Genomic DNA, 19,679 nt, shown 5'->3' with positions numbered 1-19,679 from the left:
ATTACTATCGATATTTTTTCGAAAATTGCCTTTAGACTTCAGTTTTTAAAGGCGTCCGTGCGTTTTGTAATGGCGTAATAAACGGTTATGTATGGTATTTCGGAATAGTAAGTTTCTTATTCCCCTCGACAAGGCCTATTTTATACAGTACAGCATATCAATCTTTTTAAATATTTAACATATGACAAGGGAAAGTGATATATCAAGATGTTCAATTAAAACCGGGATGAAAAAAAACCGTGACGTCTAATGAATCGTTGCAAGATGGATCCACGCGTACGCCTCGGGGAAATAGACCTGGTCTCGGGGAGCTAGAAACTTGCTATATCCCACAAACGCCTGAAACTGTCTATCGTCACATATTGCCTTTTATACAAATTTTAATTTGTAATTATGCCGATATAACATTATGTACATTCAAAAATATGTATACATATGCCATTCTATTTATAACTGGTAGAACATATACAGTATTCACAAGCTTGTACATCTGTATGTCAAGTGTGGACACAAACGAGATAAAAAGACTCCAGCAGGTGATATGTGTACATGTTATAGTATATACGGGTAGAAACGAACCTTACGCTTGTCCTTCAAAGTCGTTATCACCAGTATCATTTGTCAGGTAGGTGCATTTATCTCCTCGACACCAGACAGGTATGTGTACTAGCCTAATCATCATGTAACGGGTGTTTGTAAATACAGTTCTAATAACCACCTTAACCAGTCCACCTCCATTATATTGTGTCTACACGTACATTGTACTTCATTATTCCTACATAAAATCACACGATTTTACTTCAAGCGCCCCAACGGTGAAGATAACCGCTTCGTTCAACATTTTTCTTACTTTTGGTTGCTTGCCCATTTACTGAAGCAAAGAATTATATGTGAAAGAAATATGTTTGTCATAAGTTTCTTTTCCACATAATACGGCTCCGGATATCCCTGGGTAACTTGGTTAAAAATTACGGATATTGGTGATGAAACATTTTGTGTTGCTGGGATTTTTTCTGCAAAATTACTGTGATGATTTCAATATGTTCTAATTTCTAAGCAACATAAACTGTCTTTATCTGAATGTAGGGAAATACACATTCATTTGACAGAATAAAATAGTCTATTGCCTGTAAAGTTAAGTGTAGGTGTTTCCTACCTGAACACTGCGTTAAGCAACCTAAATGTTATCAACATAGTGTTACAAAGGGGTATTCTTAAAACCCAATGTCTTTAAGTTTACATGTAACACATGCACTTTAAAAAAAAAAGTTATTTGCAAAATGTGTATGTGTTTCTGCAAGTTGAATGGACAATAACTAGAAAAAACCATGTTTAACTCATTAAATGCTGTAGATTTAGTTTCGTTTCAAATACTATTTTAGCCAGTTTTAATATGTATAAGTCAATTTTAAGCTAATCGGCTCTCATCCTCTGCACACGAGAACGCTCAAATCACTGAACCGTAAACATGATTTCCTAACATCTATAAATGTATTGATAACCACGAATTGCCTATATTGAGGATATCGATTAGTGATAAATCATTTATGATATATAAATCCAACAAAGTGGGTTTATTATCAAGTAAATAATATAGTCTCGTGGACTAGGTTATACGCACGTATATAGCGGAATAACCTCGCAATATATCTCTATACTAAACGCATGTTTTGACCTCTCCCGATGTCGGTGAAGGTTGATGTTAGACACGACGTCACAATTCTGGGTTATTGTGTGTGATAACACCGATCAAAGTTAGTGGATACAATGTTCACTTCAACATACCTGTGCAACAGGGGGGTACACATTCACAGCTAGACAGGATTTGAACCCGGTATCCTCCAACTCTAGACGGCCGGTCAAACCAACTGAACTGCCTGGTCGTTGGCATTTGACCAAGTCCACTTCTGATACAATTCTCCATACTTTAACGAAGTCTTAGATCCCAGAAACACACTATACCCTTATCCACCTTCCGTGGGTACATTTCGTTCGGTACCAAATGTAACAAGAGAGGAAATATGCACGGCCAGACAGGGATTCGAAACCAGAACTCTCCGAACTCTTAGACAGATTCTCTATCAAAGTGGGGGTGGTTTTTTTCCCATCCGGCCTGCTCAAAGACATATTTAGCATTGATAAGAGGGCAATGTTCGATCTCATCAGTTCCATCTCTAGTGAGAGAAAAAAATGTATACAGCAAGGTACCAGCTAAAGTTTGTATGTTTCATTTATCCTGAGCTGAAAATTGACATGATTTCAATGTAAGTGATAACAGTTTGAACGATGTCCTCTTGCATGTATCAGGATGACGTGCTCCCAAGTGGCGATACTATGCACAGTTGTGTGCTGCGCATTGGCGTTCAAAGCAGCCGTGTACGAACATGATGTCATCTTCCCACCACAAAGATCACGTGTTTTGTCACGTGATTCAGCACTCCAAGTGATGGAAAAGAACCTTGATGTTTACAAGGACCAATGCGCACAGGCAGTTAAGCAGGTAATCTGCACACCATACTAACTCATTTTTTTCCTTTTAAATTAGAGACCTTTTTCATGTATGTATATTATATCAATTTAGACAAGAAAGGTCTTGGTTACTTCTAATGATTTGTATATATTAAAATGTATCCATACATAGAAACGTTATGGCCATGGTACATGGTTACTGCTCGTTGGTATGGAATTTTAAAGTGAAACTAATACATTGTAAGTCTGTTTCAAAAATGACAATAATGCTCAAGTTATCGAAGACAGCAGGACTGAACCTTGACGGAAGTTGTTTAAAAATGAACTGATAATGAAATATCAAGTTATTTCTGATATTAGTGAATTACTAAATGAGTCAATACATGAATCTAGCAAACCTAAACTTTTGGAGGTGTTTCCTATCCCGTTGCTGTGTTGATACATGTATCGCTAACTCTGCAGCTTCTTACACGTGCATGTATGCATTGGTCAAATGGAGATTAAGCTACAGCTTTTTCAGTAATATATTAATGATTCATACTAATTACAGAAAGCCCAGATCATCGTATTTCCCGAGTATGGCCTATACGGACTCGGGTGGACACGACAGACTCTCGTCCCGTACCTGGAGTTTATACCAGACCCCCATACGGTATCCTGGATCCCATGCGATGACCCAGCCCGGTACAACAACACTGAAGTACAATATCAGCTCAGTTGTATGGCCAAGAACAGCTCCATATATCTAGTGGTCAATTTTGGGGCACGACAACCCTGCAGCGCCACAGTGCCCAACTGTCCATCTGACGGATACTTTCAATTTAGTACAAATCTAGTCTACGATTCCCAAGGTAAATTTGTTGCAAGATATTTCAAGCAGAATCTTAACTCCGACGAAATTTACTTCAACAGACCTGCCATAACAAACTACACTGTGTTCACCACACCATTTGGACGTTTTGCTACGTTTTCCTCCTACGATATAATGTTCAAAGACCCGGCCATAACGCTGATAAAGTCAATGAACATAACTAACATAGTCTACCCGGTAGCTTGGAAGAACGAACTGCCTCTCCTGGCTGCTATTGAGATTCATTCTGCATTTTCAGAAGGTATGCACGTAAACCTGATGGCGGCAAACTTGCATGTGCTTTCTAAGGGTTACCAGGGGAGTGGAATCTATTGGCCCTCGGGTACTTCTAACAATGAAATTTACTATAACAATATGAAACCAGGCAGTGGTGGAAAACTGCTGGTGCAAGAGCTAAGTGCACTGGATACCGTTGTTGAAACCAAGACAACCAGGAAAGCAAAGAAACAAAGCACGCGACTCAAGACCGGTACTGGAGATGCTCAAACTCGGGGCAATGAATTTAAAGCCATGATGAACCACGATTTGTTCACATTTGTGCCTTTGAGAACGGGATACGGGCATTATAAAGTCTGCCAGAATACGTTATGTTGCGAGACCGCTTATGAAGGAATGTTCCAAAATGCATTGTATGCTTTAGGTGCGTTCGATGGAATACATACATACAATGGTAAATATCCCTTGCAGGCATGCACCTTTGTGCCCTGTGTCAATGGATCTATCTCAAGCTGTGGTCAGCCCTCCATCAAGTCCATTGGTTACATGGACAAGATGTCATTCTTTGGAAACTTTTCCTCCACTCGGTACGTGTTACCGGAAGTGTTGGTAACCCTTGACAACTCTACATTGGACATTGTTGCGCGCACCTGGCTTTACCAGGAATCAATTATCATTGACGTAGGCGTACCAGGATCACCCGTGTCTATTTCAATGTACGCGATCGGCGGTCCGTAAACTATGCTAATTAATCACACAATAAAAAGAACGTTTCTTCAACTCACCATTTCACATTCAAATTTAGGTTAAGAATAAACGACAAAGAAGTAAAACTGTATTTGTCCCATAGGGTTTATTATTATTGTCTGTTTTTTTTTTAGGTCACCTGAGATTTAGGAATAATCGAATCATGGTCCTGACAAAGTGTTGTTATTTTTTGGGTCAATCAGAAATACAATTTGGCTGCCATGGCCGCTATTTTGCTACTAAGTTCTAATAGGCCGATCTCACTTAAAATTGGTCTAGGAATGATCAGCTCATGGTCCTGACAAAGTTAGGTTAACATTATACTATTTTTTACTCAAATTGGTACATATTTCAACAACAAAAATAAATACTGTAGACTCGGGTGACCGTTTAGGCCCATGGGCCTCTTGTTTGTAGAGTTATACACTGCCTAAACAATTTTCAAAAATAGTGTATGGATTGTTTAAAAATATTCACTTTGAAACCCAGGCTGCTACAAACGATACGTGTGAAACCTACTTACATGTACAAACAAGTGACGTAACAATCAATACCTGCTCCCAAGAGAAGATAACTCTGCAATACGCAAAGACGGAATAATGAGGCAAGCTTGTGAAACTACAAAAGCTTGTCTCATCATAACAAGTCGACGTTATTCGAAAATGTTGGAAAAGCAACTCAGGCCGCAAGCGTTAGTTATTTTCCCGACATTTCTTATCCTCATTCTTACACGCACATACGCTGATTATTTCTCAAGTAGATCCATTGATTCATTTTTATGTAGAATGGAAATTATAAATCTGTGGTGATTCTTTAAGGGAAAAAAGGCATAAACAGTTATTTTAAACGAAGTGGACACAAAACAGTAAAAGTGATGTTGATGTAGAGAATTTATCACCGGGAATGTAAAATTACGCTCAGTGCTCGTGAGTCAGATGTAATATATGTTTAAGACCATGTTTAAATAAATAGGCTGTAAAAATCCTTTTCATTTATGCAATGTGATGTTGTTAAATGTATATTTGAAAGTTATGATAACTTCAAACTTAAGGCATTGTGTATGATTGATATATTCTGCGTATGTTAAAAATGCGCGCATAACCTACAGCAAGATATCACTAGGTCAGCCTGAACCACAATAAGCCCTTTCATTGTAAAATATAAACGTAATGCAATAACGTAGTGGAGTGTCACAAAATGTATCTATTCTATGCAAACATAAATACAGGTAAAGCGTAGGTTCCATATACCGGTATATGTCATATCTTCAATTTACATGTGTAGAATATAATTAACTTTAAATTAAAGAGATTGCTGATGATTGATATACATATATATGTATTCTGAATATCTTAAAATTGCGCGTACTACTTACAACTAGGTACCACTAGATCAATATCAACTACGAGTATCCAAATGTGTGATATAATAAAATTAATTAATGCAAAACCTAAGTAGTTTGTTATAAGGTTTAAAAAATCACAAATATAGACGCATTTATGAATTAAGGTATATATTATAGTGATATTACAAATTCAAATTGATGACATCAAATTGAGATACATTGTCACTTAAATGGAATAAAATATATTTATAACGGGGTTCCCATACATGTACGCCTTAGCCTTTTTAACACCAGAATTAAGCGTCAAGAGCAATCTGACATTTTGCATCTTGCTCTAGTATGCTTCCTCCTTATACAGCCCATGAAATAATTGTTAAACATGTGTGAAGCTCAATCACAGAACCTTGTCGTACGGTTTCCATCAACTTGTAGAAATCCCATCCTCGATATCCAGGAGTTACGCTCACATCCTCGATATCCATGGGTTACGTTCACATCCTCGATATCCAGGGGTTACACTCACATCCTCGATATCCAGAAGGTACGCTCACATCCTCGATATCCAGGGGTTACGCTCACATCCTCGATATCCAAGAGTTACACTCACATCCTCGATATCCAGAAGTTACGCTCACATCCTCGATATCCAAGGGTTACGCTCACATCCTCGATATCCAGGGGTTACGCTCACATCCTCGGTATCCAGGAGTTACGCTCACATCATCGACATCCAAGAGTTACACTCACATCCTCGATATCCAGAGGTTACGCTCACATCCTCGATATCCAGGGGTTACGCTCAATTTCGCTCTCTGCAGTCCCGGAATCATCCTCGATATCGGGGATTACGCTCACCTTCGCTCTCTACACCCCTGGAATCATCCTCGATATCAAGGGTTTACGCTTACTTTCGCTCTATGCACCCCTGGAATCTTCCTCGATATCCAGGTGTTACGCTCACCTTCGCTCTCTGCACCCCTGGAATCATCCTCGATATCTAGGGGTAACACTCACTTTCGCTCTCGGCACCCCTGGAATCATCCTCGATATCGAGGGGATACGCTCACTTTCGCTCTATGCACCCCTGGAATAATCCTCGATATCCAGGGGTTACGCTTACTTTCGCTCTCTGCAGCCCTGGAGTCATCCTCGATATCTAGGGGTTAACAATCACTTTCGCTCTCTGCACACTTGGAATCATCCTCGATATCCAGGAGTGCAGAGAGCGAAAGTGAGCGTAACCCCTGGAATCATCCTCGATATCCAGGGGTTATGCTCACTTACGCCGTGCAGAGAGCGAAAGTGAGCGTAACCCCTGGATGCCCTGGAATATGTCAACTGTTTGATTGGTCTCAGGAATTTTTTTTACTGACCAATCGCTGGCTGATACCTGTCATTTGATGATTACAAAGGAGAGACGTCCAACTTCAAAGACTGTCAATGTTTAACGTTACGTGACCGCGATATTCTTTTGATGTACAACAAAGGATCGAACTAGCCTTCTTGTCTCATTGACAAGGTGGCGCACACCGAGCCTTCAATTTTGCTATGACATATTCCAGGGGTGTAGAGAACGTAAGTGAGCATAACCCCTGGATATCGAGGATGTAAAAATCCAAGCGTCGGAAACGACTTTCGGTGTAATGAGCTTTACCTTTTGTACATATATAGCACCCGTTAAATCCAGACTAGTATGCGGGGTTACGTACCAATGGTCTAAGAGTCGGTAACCACAGACGCTAGAATATCAGAAACAAATACATAGCTACCAATGGAATAATCTCCGATCAACTTTATGTGATTCTCTATGTATTCAGTTTACTTATGTGTGAATTTTTCTCGATCTCTTTCAGTATATATTTACATATCGATAAGTTCATGTGATTTTACGACATGTTAGTATACAGTGTGTGCGTGTGTTCAGTCTGTAAACATGTTGGTTTAATAATGTTCATGGTATATCTAGCGAATTTTGTATCGGTTCTGGTTTGCTTTTACGAAATCTAGCATTTTTCTTTGCATTGATTGTGCTTTTCATGACATCTATGCTTATTATGTTTTTGGCATGTTATATTCAAGAAACATTGTTTTGACTAAGAGAGTATACACGATCTATACAGGGTGTGGCGTTGCTCTACTGGTACAGAAGTCATTTACATTATACTATAATTTGTAAGAATATCGATTATAATTACACATTTCTTGGACAATAATGACAAGAATATTGTAAAATATTATATCATTATATACCTCTATTACAACCATTTTATTGACAGGTTGATGAACGTCTCATACAGTTGATTTACTTACGTATGTATAACGCACTGTTTGTGATCAATCATACGCCATAATTAGAGGAAGTCAGTTAAACAATTGATTGATTCACTACGAATAATCGAAGTTAATTGTTAAACAAACCACAGGGTTCGAAGAGGCCTCATCACAACCATTTTTAACTCATTCACCCCTTAAATTTCATAATGAACTATTCCATCCTTAGAATGGGAAGAGTTCATATGTGTCTTCAGGGGTGAACGAGTTAAGCTAATTACTCTAAATACACTTTTTATAGTTGAATGGCCTTGTCGATTAATAAAATGCCGACAGGTGAAACGTGTTGTTACATTCCAAAGCAGTTCAGGCATATCTTGTGATTAGGACTGAATATATGAGTTAGATGGTTGATATATTTTTATTATGATTGATCTGGCTGATTTAATTGGCTAGATCATGATCAGGGGATGGGGGAACCAGGTTCAGACTTAGGACGATGTATGTCAGAGCAATGACGAATAACTGATGTCGAACAGGATTGATTTGATAGCTTTAACATTTGAGAAAAAGTACGACTCCGGACAAAGTATTACATAGCATGTTTAACTGTCACCGTTTAAATAATAACTACACAGGCTATATATATTTTATTTTCAATTACATGGTATTCCACTTCTGTTCATCTGTTTCTTTGTTTTCATCAAATATTAGGTAAACATCAGCAGGTGTTATGAATAGGTAACGTTCATGTCAAACAGGGCTTTATCCTGTAACAATTATGTATAACTTGTATCTACACGGGTTGTATTATACAGTTAAAGTATGGGGTATATCCCTCAACCCCATACTTTAACCGTTTTATTATACCGATATACACTGCAGAGATAGTTTTAACTTGAAAATATTTGAAAACCATAAGCTGTATAGCTTCACGTCCCAACTACCCCTTTGATGGCAATGGAGCCAAATGCTTCCGAGTTCGGTAGCAAGCTCCGCCCACCTCTCGCCTGATTGGCTCGGCGGAAACACCCGAGTGTAGGTGTGTTTTAGTTCCCAGACTAACACACAGGACTAAAACACAGTCAGGCAAAAGTGGGGATATATTCGATTTAACCAATTACTTGTATATAGAGTAAATAAAGTAGAGGTATAATAAATCAAGTTAAGTATTAAATTGACATAACTTGCACATACCTTTCTTAAATATACATTGTATATCAGCCAAAAAAACTAAAACATTGGTGCTTTAATTAGTTTTAAAAGTACGTGGAATTTATTTTAACACACGTTTCCCACATATAATGCTGTATCAACAAGAAAGTCTACTTAGCGTGGACAATTAGCATTTTACGTAGAATTCGACGGAACCTATTGATTCTTTCTTTCAAAATCAGATTCAAATCTGATAATAAGTTAAATTTCAAGGATACTTTAATTGATCTAATCACGATCATTTTGAAGTCAAACATTTGCTGTTTACATAAGACGTAAAGAGTGACATTTGACCTTTCATTATATACTTTACTCGTCAGCGACACATATCATTAGTGTGTCAATTTTGCCTCTTGGCGGGAACTACTTGACTGTTTGTATCAGTTTGAAGGACCACACAGGTTCGATGACCTTCTTCACTATAACATAGTTTTATAAGTTGATGACATGTTTTAATCGAAATCGTTTACATATTAAGTATTTACACGCAGTAATTATGGAGCCCTGTAGAAAGGAAATAATATGACAGGATAATTGTTTGTGATTTACGAGGTTAATGCGGTCATCGGATCTTGCGTCATATGGAAACATGCATTAGCGTTCAATTGCGAATTTAGTTGATCATTGAAACCCTTACCATATCTCTAAGAAATAACAGCCTTGTTATTAACATATTTGATAGAGTTATTGGATGACATTTGTTTGCTCATTTACTGCCGATATATTCTTTGTCGTGCTCAATGCGTTATCAAACTCATGGATTTCACTCAGTACATGACAGTCGGTGTGAGAGTGTGCCACGTCTAGCCTTTATTTGATAGGCAAACGTGTTATCTGGTATGTTCATTACTGTATAAAACATAGATACACTGTATATTGGAGGTTAATGAATATTTGCTACTTTTTGATCTCCGACATGGATGTTACATGTAGGATAGGGAAATCAATGAAAATTGATATCAACACATTTGCTACTTTCTTTAAAAATCAGTAAAACTGCTTAAAGAAATAGAAAGAAAAGCAAAGTTGTGTATAAACAATTGTTTTAATCGTTTATATACATAGTAGATTATTGATTTCTGAATAATTATCATAATTCAAATGCGTTATACATTAAGGTACATAATGTACAATATAACAATTCGTTAGGCTCACATAACTGAAACCATTACTCAATGCAGTTGTATTGTTTTATACATTACTCTATTCTTGTTAAATCTAATATTCCAACTCTTATTTATTGTGTACAAGATACTCATTCGGGTGATCCAGGTCACAGAGGACTACAGACAAGTTTAATGGTCGCAATCATGACCTAATTAGGAAATATTGTATTCCGTGTGCGATATGTGAAGGCCGATGTGCTTTATTTGGTTAGAAGTGTTGCTTGTGTATTCGGCGTCATTACCCCAATTCTCACATTGGGGATGTGACATTTACTTGACCTACATTTACATGGGGGTGTCGTTGATGAAGCAAATAACGTTTACCCTTCACCTGGTCCTATTCCTCCTGAACTTTTTAAAGAGTTTCATTTTGAATATATCCTTCGTTTAAATCATGCCCTGCATTTGTTTCCGAAATATGTTTTATACATGTTCATACAATTGTATAACGGTATACGCTTTTCCTTTATAATGAATGTGATATTTATATAATACAATTGTATAACGGTAAACGCTTTTCCTTCATAATGAATTTGATACAAATGTACATGTCATATTTTGTGTAGAGTCGTGACGAATTTTAACATGATTCCTTGAGTAATAAATGCTATTGTCTATTCTGTAACAGTGATACATTTGTCTATCTTGGCCATAAATTTTGATATTATTATCATAAATAAAGTTATTTTTAAACTGAAAACAAAATATTAAGTCCGGGGATTCATAATGATCGTCCTTAGATTATAAACACAACCTTTCTTAATTTCATCTGATGTTTAATAATATTTTCATTTAAAAATATGCCTTACGTACATTTGCATCAATGATTCTGATCATTAAGATTTATGGTTTTTATACACGTGTTCGTTCCATTATGACGCATACTCCGCAATTAGTTTTCTGACGCCGATACACAATGACATGTATTTCCTTGATTGTATCAGACAATCTAGATGCTTCGTTAAATACATGTAATAAAGTTTTACCCTATTTGATGGTGTTTCCCAACGGGAAATAGCGTTGACGTATTATTAAAATATTATGCAGATCCATTTACGATTTTTTAAAATGTTTTCCTACCAAGCCATAATCGTTTTGAATCACATTGTAAGAGAATAGCGTATACAAATGTAAATTTCACTTCCTTGTTTGAAATAGAGTATATATATAGTCAGATTGATAATACCTTTTAAACTATGTAATATATTTATAGCATTCATGTGATTCATACATTGTATGACTTTGTGATGAAACTGTTTCGTTAACAAACGAACTTGACATTTAGTGTGTCTGTAGAAAGTAGACAGAGATGAATGAAATGATTTCATGAACAAAATTTAATATTGTTTTTAAGTATAATTGATAACGGAAATACATTGTACAATATGTTGTGTTGTGTCCCGTATCGAGTAAATTTACGAAATCGGTAGCATTATTTATATATTTATTTTTGTAATACAGTGTCAAATATATGCACTACTTGTATTACAATTCGTAGTTATAAAATGTCAATTGTATTACATGTACGTAAAACATGGTTATCTAATATGTATTGGGCAATAATGTACCATACGTACATGTATATTGAGAAATACGACATACCTGTGCGTGCAATACGGTAAAAATGTTGATGCATAGTAATCAAAATTCGAACTCCAACTTGATAAAACTTTAGCGAAATGTGAACGAAAAGGATACATGTATACCAGGATCCTTTCATCGATTCAAGGATAATTACAAAAATGTAGACCAAGCGTCCTCTGCTCCATTGAAGACATCCGTTTGTCAAATCATGTTATTGACACATCCTTAAAGTGTAAAACGGGGAAGTGACAACGAAACGACAACCACACTTAGGGTATACCAAAAAAAAAACGCCTTTTTTTCATATCCAAACATTAATTCTTAATAATTGATAAAGTAACCTTACAGAAGTTAAACTGAAATAATTGATATATTTGATCTTTATAATACATGTATGATAATTTTTTATTATAACTTGAAAATGTACTCATTGCTTGGAAAATCTTGTGAATAATGTTATTTTATGTATATTTTGTACATATGTATGGAAGTAGGGAATCGATATGTATAGGTTCACTATACCATTGGTAAGTTTGAAAGGATATTAGTTTTGGCGATATAACACCGCCCGTATCAATTATATGTCACACCAAAGCACCAGTCTGTCCATCACCAATATAATGACGTCTGCCCGATGGAATTGTAAGCTATAAGGATATAAGCCTGATTATTATGCAATGACGCAGCCTTAAAAACGTTAATAATTAAAACGCAAAATTATATACAAACCATGTAATAGGCAGCCGTTGTACAGAGTTCGTGAGTAATTAGGGAAAGAAATGTATTATTTTACTTTTCAAAAATGATATTAATGTACGTTTCAATACTTTCTACTACTTACTTATACAGTTGGATAATAAAACGAATTATCACATTACGTACAACCAATGGAGGTAGTTAAGACTAGCCATAATCTTTTGACTCTTTCAGCCTGAGGCGTCTTGCCGCTGTACGTCTTGACATGCGAGCTGTCACTTACGTTTCTCAGCGTGTCATATAGCTATCTCACCACTGTACTGCTACCTCACTTGTTTCCAGTTCGTTTACGGTGCAGGTCGTGTTTTGTTTACTCCAGAGCCGGGGCGTTGGTCCATTCCAGTTATGAATTACGTCACATAGGCGGTTGCTCCGGCTGGGAGAGAGCAAGAAAGGCTTTGACAATACCGATCTACGTATATACAATATAGAGAAAGTAAACGAGCTACCGTTCGACATGTCTTTGTTTCGCAATGCAGTGACATGCTTTATATTGTTTTCAACGTTAATGAATGCAGTTATATCGTTGAATCCTCAGACGTGTCGTGAATGTGTATCACGTAACACCTGCCATCCGCCAGCGTGCTCTTGCTGCAATGACAACATGCCGATATTGTCCAGGAATAATACTCCACAAATGGTGTTCTTTACATTTGACGACGCTATCACCCCAACGGTAGCGAATTTCTACAGGGAACTTTTCGATTCAAACAGAACAAATCCAAACGGATGCCCGATTAAAATGACACTTTTTGTTTCGCATGCAAATACGGTTTACAGTTTAGTCAGAGAGTTTTACAGGAAAGGGATGGAGATTGGTGCACACAGTGTCTCTCACGGTCACATGAATGAACGGACATTTAAATCAGAGGCAAAGTTACAAAAGGAAAATATAGCTAGAATGGCGGGTGTACCGATGTCGGAAATTAAAGGATGGCGCAGTCCATTTTTGGAGCCTGTCGGAGACACACAGCCAAAATCTCTCAATGAACTTGATTACACGTACGATGCTACGCTAACAATAACCAAAAAGGGACTGAAGAAACCTCCAATACCGTTTACATTGGACTATGGATGGCCGTATGACTGTAAAATCAAACCTTGCCCTATGTCCGCTCACAACGGATTCTGGGAAGTTCCTGTGATTTCCGTTATGGACCACTTAGAACGGTTCGACTGTGTTTATGTCGATGGATGCCATACACCTCCCCCGAATGAGGAAACTGCTTTTAAATTTCTTTGGAATAATTTTAATACATATTACAGTGGCAACAGGGCACCGTTTGGTATGAATATGCACGCTTCATGGTTTTATTATCCTGATCGGCTACGAGCAATGGACAGGTTCATTAAGGTCCTTAGCAACCTACCTGATGTATATCTGGTATCTGTGAGTCAGGTTATTGATTGGCTTAAAACGCCAACAGCATTATCCGATATACATCACTTTAAACCTTGGGGATGTAAAAACCCTAAAAAAACATCACATCACCACAGACGATTCCACGCAGAACCGCCCCGTGTCAAAACTTCGCACGGAGCCAGCAGGGCCAATTCGCTACATCAACATATTGAACAACAGCGAAGACTGCGAGTGCAACAGGCTAAAGTCAACTTTATGCAGCGACAACAGCAGAGAAAAAAGGCACAGCAGACACTTTTACAACAACGTGGAATACAGAATCTGCAGCACGGAGGGACTCAACAATCAAACACAGTGCAGAAGAAGAAAAACAAAGTGCCTATTGCTAGTGGTACTCTAGGGTATCAGCAGTACATGTGGTTACAGAGACAAAGGGCTAGACCTAGGATGAATGCAAGAAAACAGAGTTCCCTTGCCAGTGCAAGGAGATCACGAATTTCATGGCAACAAGCATTAAGACATCAGGTCATGCATCATGTGCAACAAAGTGTACCGTCGACGACGCCAAGTGCGTTGTTGGGTGCTTTAATAAACCGAAAACCCACCAAACCTTCTAAGGAAGTACTTTTAAGGAAAAGGCAAAGGGAACAACTTGAGAAACAAAAGAGACTTTTAAAGGAACGTCAGGAGGCCGAACAAAAGGTTATAGCAGAAGAAACACGTATTGCCGTGAAGAAGCGGAAAGATGCACTAATTCATGCAGAGAAAGAAAAACTGTTGAAATCGAAAGTCAGACGTCCTAACAAAAGCATTGGCATGACAACAGCGACACCTGTTCTACAAAATATGGTTCACACTAAGAAAGAGCTAAGGGAACTTTTGAGATTCGCTGAGAGTAAACTCGTTCAATCTCGTCTTCTGTTTGGCGTGGGAAAACAGCCGGGGTTACAAGAACAGAAACAAACGATTAGGCCTCTGTCTGAATTAAAATCACACATTACAAGTGAAAAACAACAGGAGATAGTCACATCCACAGCAACACCAATAAAAGTAAAAGCATCCAAGGTTTCAAAACTTGCCAGACACAACGAATTTCCAACTGCGAAACAGGACATAAATTCACACAATTTCCTTTTGGATAGTTTTAAAGATGTTGTTGGCAATAATAAAGAACTATGGACATGGGCGATACCTAAAAAACGACAAAGTAAGAAAGTTATAAAATTGCAGTCAACACTACCGCCTATCAAGGTTGCAACGACAGGTGGGTTTATCGATTTCAACCCGACCACCGTATATTCGTCACCTCGCACTTCATCACCTGAAGTGAAGTCCGTTAAAGGATCATCTACGAAAGAACAAACTACGGTACAACCTATTTTCAAAGTCACATCTTTGAAATATTCTTTTCCAGAAGAAGCCACTCTTATTGAACCTAACAGGGGTTTAGACCGGTCAATTGCACCATTGTCAATGGGTCCTAAACATACAGATATGCCGCCTGTTCTTTCAAGGGAGACATGCAAGCAAGGAGTTACGTGTAGTTTGCCAGAATGCAAATGTTTGTCTTCTACTATTCCTGGTGGTCTTAAGCCGACCGAAATTCCACAAATAATATATATTACCGTCGATGGAGATATCAACTTTTCGGGTTTTACCAAAATGCGTTCAATGTTTTCTCGTAAACGAAAGAATCCCAATGGATGCCCTATTGGAGGAACAATGTTTGTGTCACCAATTCGCTCAAGCGTTCGCCTTGTAGACCGTATACATAAGGATAATGTCGAAATTGCTGTACAAGGCAGTAAACCCCGGGAACAACCAAGTGGAAGCATTTTTTCCTCTGACATTGACGAATATAGATCGAAATTATCGAAATCTACTACATTATTGCCAAACCAAATCACAGGATATAGAGGTCTAGACTTCCAACCGCCAACTGACAACGAAATGCTTGTGTTACATAATAAATCAATGTACGATTCGTCAATGATAACTAAGGCAAAAGTGTGGCCATTCACCCTCGACTACGGATGGAAAGGAACATGTAAAAACGTGGCATGCCCTATGGATACTTACGCTGGAGTTTGGGAGGTACCCATAATTCCACTTATAAACAGTAAAGCAAAGGAAAGTTGTAACTATGCGGATGGGTGTAAAAGTCAACCCAACACAAAAGAAGATACCTCGAAGTTTTTACAGGAAAATTTTAACCGACATTATAAATCAACACGATCTCCTTTTGGAATACATCTCAGTCAAAAATGGTTCCATTGGTACTACAATCATAATTTGTCCGGGCTTAACAACTTCTTAAATCACGTGCTCTTATTGCCAGATGTGTATATTGTGTCAATATCTGACATGATTGGTTGGGTTAAGCAACCTACGGCTCTTAAACATCTAAAGGAATTCCAACCATGGCGATGTTGATAACACAGAGTGATAGCTGTTATATGACCTTATCTGATTAATAACATTGATGCTTCATCTGATACCAGCCGGGATATAGGAGCGCATAGCAAAGTCAGACACGGAACAGAGAAATCAAGATATTTCCGATTATTTCATAATAAACGAAATATAAGTATCAAGCAATGCTGTTTGCTGTGAAGTGTTCGCCAAAAACTAATGAAGCAGATCGATTTTATCGTGGACACAAGGTTAGCAAAACAAATACATGAACTCAACTGTATTCGTTGTTGGACCAGAAAACCGGTGATATATAGACTTGACACATTGAATCCTCCATTCTATATGATAATTTGCCCAAAACAATATGTCTTTCGTAATGTGACTCACAGTCTGGGCATAAGACATGGCCGTCGGGCTTTATCAGCACCTGTGTAGATAGTCCAATCTATCACCAACACCTTGGACGATAAATGTATCGACATGACATCTTAACGGTGACGTTAATGACCGCCATGTCCTGCTTATTAGGCAAAGGTCAAGCGTTTATCAGGATATGTCTGACCGTATGAAGTTTACATCTATACTATGGTCTTTGATTTCTTTGATTAGTCATTTTAAAAGTTAAAGTAACATAGAGTCATGCTTCCTGAGAAAGTATGTAATTTCTAAATTCATCTAAATTCATTTTTATTTTACAAATATTTTTTTTGTTCAATATATGCCTGTGTATTTGAATGTGATGTACTTTAATCTCAAGAAAACAACTGTTTTTTTTACCTCTTCGGTATATATAAAGTACATTCTGAATGTGTACTGTTTTATTATATACATGCTAGTTCTATCTTTAGTTTACTTTATTGCATTGTCCTTTTCACCTATTAAGAAAGTTAAGATAATAACGTCGCTGACTAACTTCCAATGCATATCATCTAACTTTACGACATATCAAATGGTAATCTTATTAGCAGCAGTGCTGCTACAAATTAATGGAGTTTAATTAATTAATCTGTAATGTCTTCATAGTTTGGTAAATCATAAGGGTGATGGAATTTGACGCGGTGGATATATATTTTTTCTTCTGATTAGCATAAATGATAGAACACATCGATCATCATGCTAGTTATTTATTAAAATTTTGTTTGCTGTGAAAACGTGATTCTAAAACACATTTTCGTACCTCAAGATAATCTATAATTAAGTTTAAAGATCATAAAAGATATAAGTTTAACTATAGACAAATGTTTAAACAATCTATGTTAATCATATCTGACTAGACAATCTGTCGTTCTTGTCACTAATGGTAATACTCAACTAATGCGGTAACATTTACGGTGATATACATAATTACGGTCATAAGGAAATTTGTCGACATTAGCAATTATCACGTTATTGTGTCGAGGAAAAACCATTGTTGCCATATCTTCGACTTGATTGTAGTTCTTTTTTGCATGTAATAATCACAATTATTCTGTTTTTATTTATAAGCACATTTGTTTTGTTCAAATGGTTTATGAATATCTTATTAGCACAATTTTGAAACTTTACTCGTTTTAAATTTAAATATCAACTACTTAATATTCCATTAAAGCAGATATACATTAAGATGTTTCTACAAAGTAACGAATATTCTCTGATAAGGTTCTCTGGAGTTTCCTCGATTGACTATTTAATTAGTATTGCGCTTTGCCCTTTTTATTGTAGATTTCGCATTTTTGTTTGCTTGCATAAAAGATATTTGTTATGCTGAAGTGGAGACACAAATAATTTTATATCGTTTACGTCATACACTATCTTATTACTTAAAGACAAGTATATAACATGAAAAGAAAAGATATTACTATCTACTATCTATTGGAATATCTTTTGTCTTATCAGATAAGAATTCCGTTAATAATTATAGCTATTGATAAACGTATGTTGAATTTTCAAAAATGTATAAAACTTTATAATTTGGTAGAACGTAATGTTTTCTCTGATATAAAGGTGCTAGGACAACCTCGTTCATAGTGTAACAAGCCTTGTATATATCATCATTCTAATTTGTTAAGACAATTAACACATTATTACGTGATACATCATTATCACAGTATTGAGTACTTAATCGGCGTACATAGATACCATATGGAGTTAAATTCTGACATGTCATTATTTATTGGTGTTTCAGATCATCTTTATTTATAACTCTTAATAACTCTTTCTTTGAGAGAACCATAAATAATTCATTGGGATATAAAAAAATGAATTACTCATGTTTTTGTTATATAGAATGCTGATATTTGCCATACTGTTGGTGAGGATACACGTGATTTGGTAATGAATAAAAGATATGAAAACAACCTAAGTTCCTTTTATATTTACGAGTAAAGGTAACACCTTGTGTAATTTTGTATGCAAACAGTACTAAAGGTTAATCCGTAGTTTTAGGAATGAATTTTCGGGACAAAGATTTAGTGCCATAGGGATTCATTTGAAATATAATATATTTGCAAAACTACAAGGGGAATATGCCTCATTTAATACATACAATATAAAAATGTAACAAAGTCAATTCTTATTTAAGAATATTAATTTATTATAACATGTAACATATGGACTACAAATACTTCAGAAGAAGATCTCAAGCGAAGTACTTTTCAAAATGAATATGTAATATGTATATGTACATTTGCAACTAAGAAGAATTGCACACGTACATTTGTACTTGGTGACGTTAACTGACATACGCGATGACGTTAATTAACCACCGTTGTCAACCCCGAACTTGGTTGTGTAATAACAACATGTATAAAGGTTTCAATATGTGCATAGCTTAAACATGTACCATTATCTGTATAATTAAAAGGGGAAACAAATGACTATTTGTTCAGTACCTTTTTCAGAATATGAAAATTCAACAATTGTAAAACATTTTTTTCTTTTCAAAAGTTTTGTGTTTCTTACCTCTCAACATCGACCGTTTATCCATTCTATCATTGATTAAGTCGATCAATTATTTTGATAATTAATTCCTCTTTCAATATCCTGTAGCTATCTTCCATTATTAAGACTAGCTTTGTTCTCTATTATTTTTGATTTTTAATATCTGTCTTAATTACTGAGTATTGAAATGCTGTCGTTATACGTCACTGCTTCAGGAAATACAATGCGGCAATCATGGTATAAGCTTATGTATAAACCAGAGGATTTCCAATTCCTTACTAACAGGAAATAACTTTCTGATCGTTTCCGTACGTTTGCTTCTTCACCTTTGCCACGCAGAAC

At 36.5% G+C, this 19,679-nt stretch overlaps 2 protein-coding genes across 2 annotated transcripts; both read left to right on the top strand.

Moving 5' to 3' along the window:
• Positions 1 to 592: 592 nt before the first annotated feature.
• LOC110445423 (pantetheinase-like) lies at positions 593 to 4,336 on the top strand. Its single transcript, XM_021490036.1, has 3 exons — positions 593 to 625; positions 2,308 to 2,500; positions 3,020 to 4,336. Exons 2-3 carry the CDS (start codon positions 2,309 to 2,311, stop codon positions 4,292 to 4,294), a joined length of 1,467 nt encoding a protein of 488 aa, XP_021345711.1. The 5' UTR covers positions 593 to 625; position 2,308; the 3' UTR covers positions 4,295 to 4,336.
• An 8,573-nt stretch (positions 4,337 to 12,909) lies between these two features.
• On the top strand, positions 12,910 to 18,754 carry LOC110445427. The gene has a single exon (XM_021490050.1). It carries the CDS (start codon positions 13,098 to 13,100, stop codon positions 16,434 to 16,436), a length of 3,339 nt encoding a protein of 1,112 aa, XP_021345725.1. The 5' UTR covers positions 12,910 to 13,097; the 3' UTR covers positions 16,437 to 18,754.
• Positions 18,755 to 19,679: the final 925 nt, after the last annotated feature.

This window comes from Mizuhopecten yessoensis, unplaced genomic scaffold (assembly GCF_002113885.1).
Source record: "Mizuhopecten yessoensis strain PY_sf001 unplaced genomic scaffold, ASM211388v2 scaffold2303, whole genome shotgun sequence".
In the NCBI taxonomy this organism is placed as follows: Eukaryota; Metazoa; Mollusca; class Bivalvia; order Pectinida; family Pectinidae; genus Mizuhopecten; species Mizuhopecten yessoensis.
The sequence above is the reverse complement of the archived record's forward strand: the minus strand, read 5'-3'. Positions and strand labels throughout refer to the sequence as shown.

Coding starts and splice junctions, on each gene's coding strand:
- LOC110445423 (XM_021490036.1), top strand. CDS start 2,309: ATGACGTGCTCCCAAGTGGCGATACTATGCACAGTTGTGTGCTGCGCA. Junction 2,501..3,019: donor GCGCACAGGCAGTTAAGCAG/GTAATCTGCACA, acceptor TACTAATTACAG/AAAGCCCAGATCATCGTATT.
- LOC110445427 (XM_021490050.1), top strand. CDS start 13,098: ATGTCTTTGTTTCGCAATGCAGTGACATGCTTTATATTGTTTTCAACG.